The sequence below is a fragment of the Littorina saxatilis genome, linkage group LG16 (genome assembly GCF_037325665.1).
Source record: "Littorina saxatilis isolate snail1 linkage group LG16, US_GU_Lsax_2.0, whole genome shotgun sequence".
NCBI lineage: Eukaryota > Metazoa > Mollusca > Gastropoda > Littorinimorpha > Littorinidae > Littorina > Littorina saxatilis.
In genome coordinates, this window is record NC_090260.1 from 36,155,368 (window position 1) to 36,157,867 (window position 2,500).

A 2,500-nucleotide genomic window follows, 5' to 3' on the forward strand; every position below is an offset into this window, starting at 1 on the left:
CACGTGCTGAGCGGCTATGACGTTGCCCTTTTTCGCATTTCTGAACAGGCGACCCTGTTTGGGCTTATCATGATGCGTGCAATCCATATTTTCAACTATCAGGCGTATTGTGGGTGTATTTATTTCGGTATGTTGCCTATATCTTTTTGCCAAAATGTTTTCAAACCTGTTAGAGCAGCGTTGTTTTGAGTGTGTCCAAATATTACTTTTGAATAGTTTTCGGTTTTAAGCCTCATTTACATATTAAGCCGATGACGAGGGTAACGGCCTCTTTTACGTTAGTACGTTTCTGGGTCTGGATGGAAGAGGTCGTTTTTTTTTGTTAGTAGTAAGCCCGTTGTTTCTATATTTGTGATTTCCAAGGATTTTTGTGTGTTTTAATCATTGTAAGCATTAGTGTAAACGGTGATCCTGGAGGTTAAGTGAACGGTCTTAACTGGCATATACAGTTTTAATTAAATGACACAGGAATTAATGCTTTAATTTGGGTTGGAAATTTGTTGCAATAATTTTTTGGCCAACTTACTTTGGTTTGTGCAGGGTATTTGTTTGTTTGTTTGCTTAACGCCCAGCTGACCACGGAGGGCCATATCAGGGCGGTGCTGCTTTGACATATAACGTGCGCCACACACAAGACAGAAGTCGCAGCACAGGCTTCATGTCTCACCCAGTCACATTATTCTGACACCGGACCAACCAGTCCTAGCACTAACCCCATAATGCCAGACGCCAGGCGGAGCAGCCACTAGATTGCCAATTTTAAAGTTTTAGGTATGACCCGGCCGGGGTTCGAACCCACGACCTCCCGATCACGGGGCGGACGCCTTACCACTAGGCCAACCGTGCCGGTCAGTGTGCAGGGTATGATACTCATACTAGTAATGAGTTATTTCTCATATAAAAAGGATGGAGAAAAGATAAGAAATATCCTGATTGTAAGCAAGTGATTACAGACATGTCGAGGAAATTGATATCAACATGAGCCGACAGAATTTTTGAGAACACGCGTGCCGCACATGTTTTGTGACAGAGAGACAAATCTGCGCTTATCACGCTTCGAAATCGAAATATCAAACAAGTCGCGTAAGGCGAAAATACAACATTTAGTCAAGCTGTCGAACTCACAGAATGAAACCGAACGCAATGCAATTTTTCAGCAAGACCGTATACTCGTAGCATCGTCAGTCCACCGCTCGTGACAAAGGAAGTGAAATTGACAAGAAGAGCGGGGTAGTAGTTGCGCTGAGAAGGATAGCACGCTTTTCTGTACCTCTCTTCGTTTTAACTTTCTGAGCGTGTTTTTAATCCAAACATATCATATCTATATGTTTTTGGAATCAGGAACCGACAAGGAATAAGATGAAAGTGTTTTCAAATCGATTTCGGAAATTTGATTTTGATAATGATTTTTATATTTTTAATTTTCAGACCTTGTTTTTAATCCGAATATAACATATTTATATGTTTTTGGAATCAGAAAATGATGGAGAATAAGATGAACGTAAATTTGGATCGTTTTATAAAAAAAAAATGTAATTACAATTTTCAGATTTTTAATGACCAAAGTCATTAATTAATTTTTAAGCCACCAAGCTGAAATGCAATACCGAAGTCCGGCCTTTGTCGAAGATTGCTTGGCCAAAATTTCAATCAATTTGATTGAAAAATGAGGGTGTGACAGTGCCGCCTCAACGTTTACAAAAAGACGGATATGACGTCATCAAAGACATTTATCGAAAAAATGAAAAAAACGTTCCGGGATGTCATACCCAGGAACTCTCATGTCAAATTTCATAAAGATCGGTCCAGTAGTTTACTCTCAATCGCTCTACACACACACACGCACACACACACACACACACACACACACACACATACACCACACCCTCGTCTCGATTCCCCCCTCTACGTTAAAGCATTTAGTCAAAACTTGACTAAATGTAAAAAATAACATGTGCAGATTTACTCACACACTTTCTTTTTCATATGAATTTTTGGCCTGGGATCGGGATCCCTTTGTGGTTAACTGGGCTCTAAAACAACAAATATTAATACTAATAATAAAAGGCATGTACTACTTTGTGGAATGCGATTTTTTTAACCTTTTTACAAATCGCGGTTATAGGTTCGACGTAATTAATTTGTAAACTGTTTTTTACAAATGACGGGTTAACAAATGTGTATAGCTGTCTGTATTGTTTTCAACCCATGAAGACCTTACCCTCTTTCATGAGATACGTGGACACCCGGAGAGTTGGTTGAGCGTCGCCCACAGAGAAGTGACGGGTGGAGTGACCACGACATGTACCCGGGGTGTGCAGTGATCCAGGGTATGTGAAACTGACACAGGACGGTGTTTTAGAGCACTGCATCGCACAGCCTAGTCTAGAAAGTGCACTGGACTGGAACAACAAGTGGTCAGGGTGGACCCAGTTTGCAAGGCTCGTGTTCATTTTGAACTGGGATGCTCGGGGTTGGCACGCTTCTGTAGCCAACGTGA

The 2,500-nt window shown here is 41.0% G+C and overlaps 1 protein-coding gene across 1 annotated transcript in view; it reads right to left on the minus strand.

Moving 5' to 3' along the window:
• LOC138950961 (fucolectin-6-like) overlaps positions 1-2,500 on the minus strand; it is a 9,617-nt gene that overhangs the window by 6,634 nt on the left and 483 nt on the right. Inside the window, exon 1 of the mRNA XM_070322675.1 lies at positions 2,222-2,500. This exon is cut by the window's right edge and continues 483 nt beyond it. Within this exon, the coding sequence (XP_070178776.1) occupies positions 2,222-2,500 (279 nt within the window). The remainder of the gene's footprint in view (positions 1-2,221) is intronic.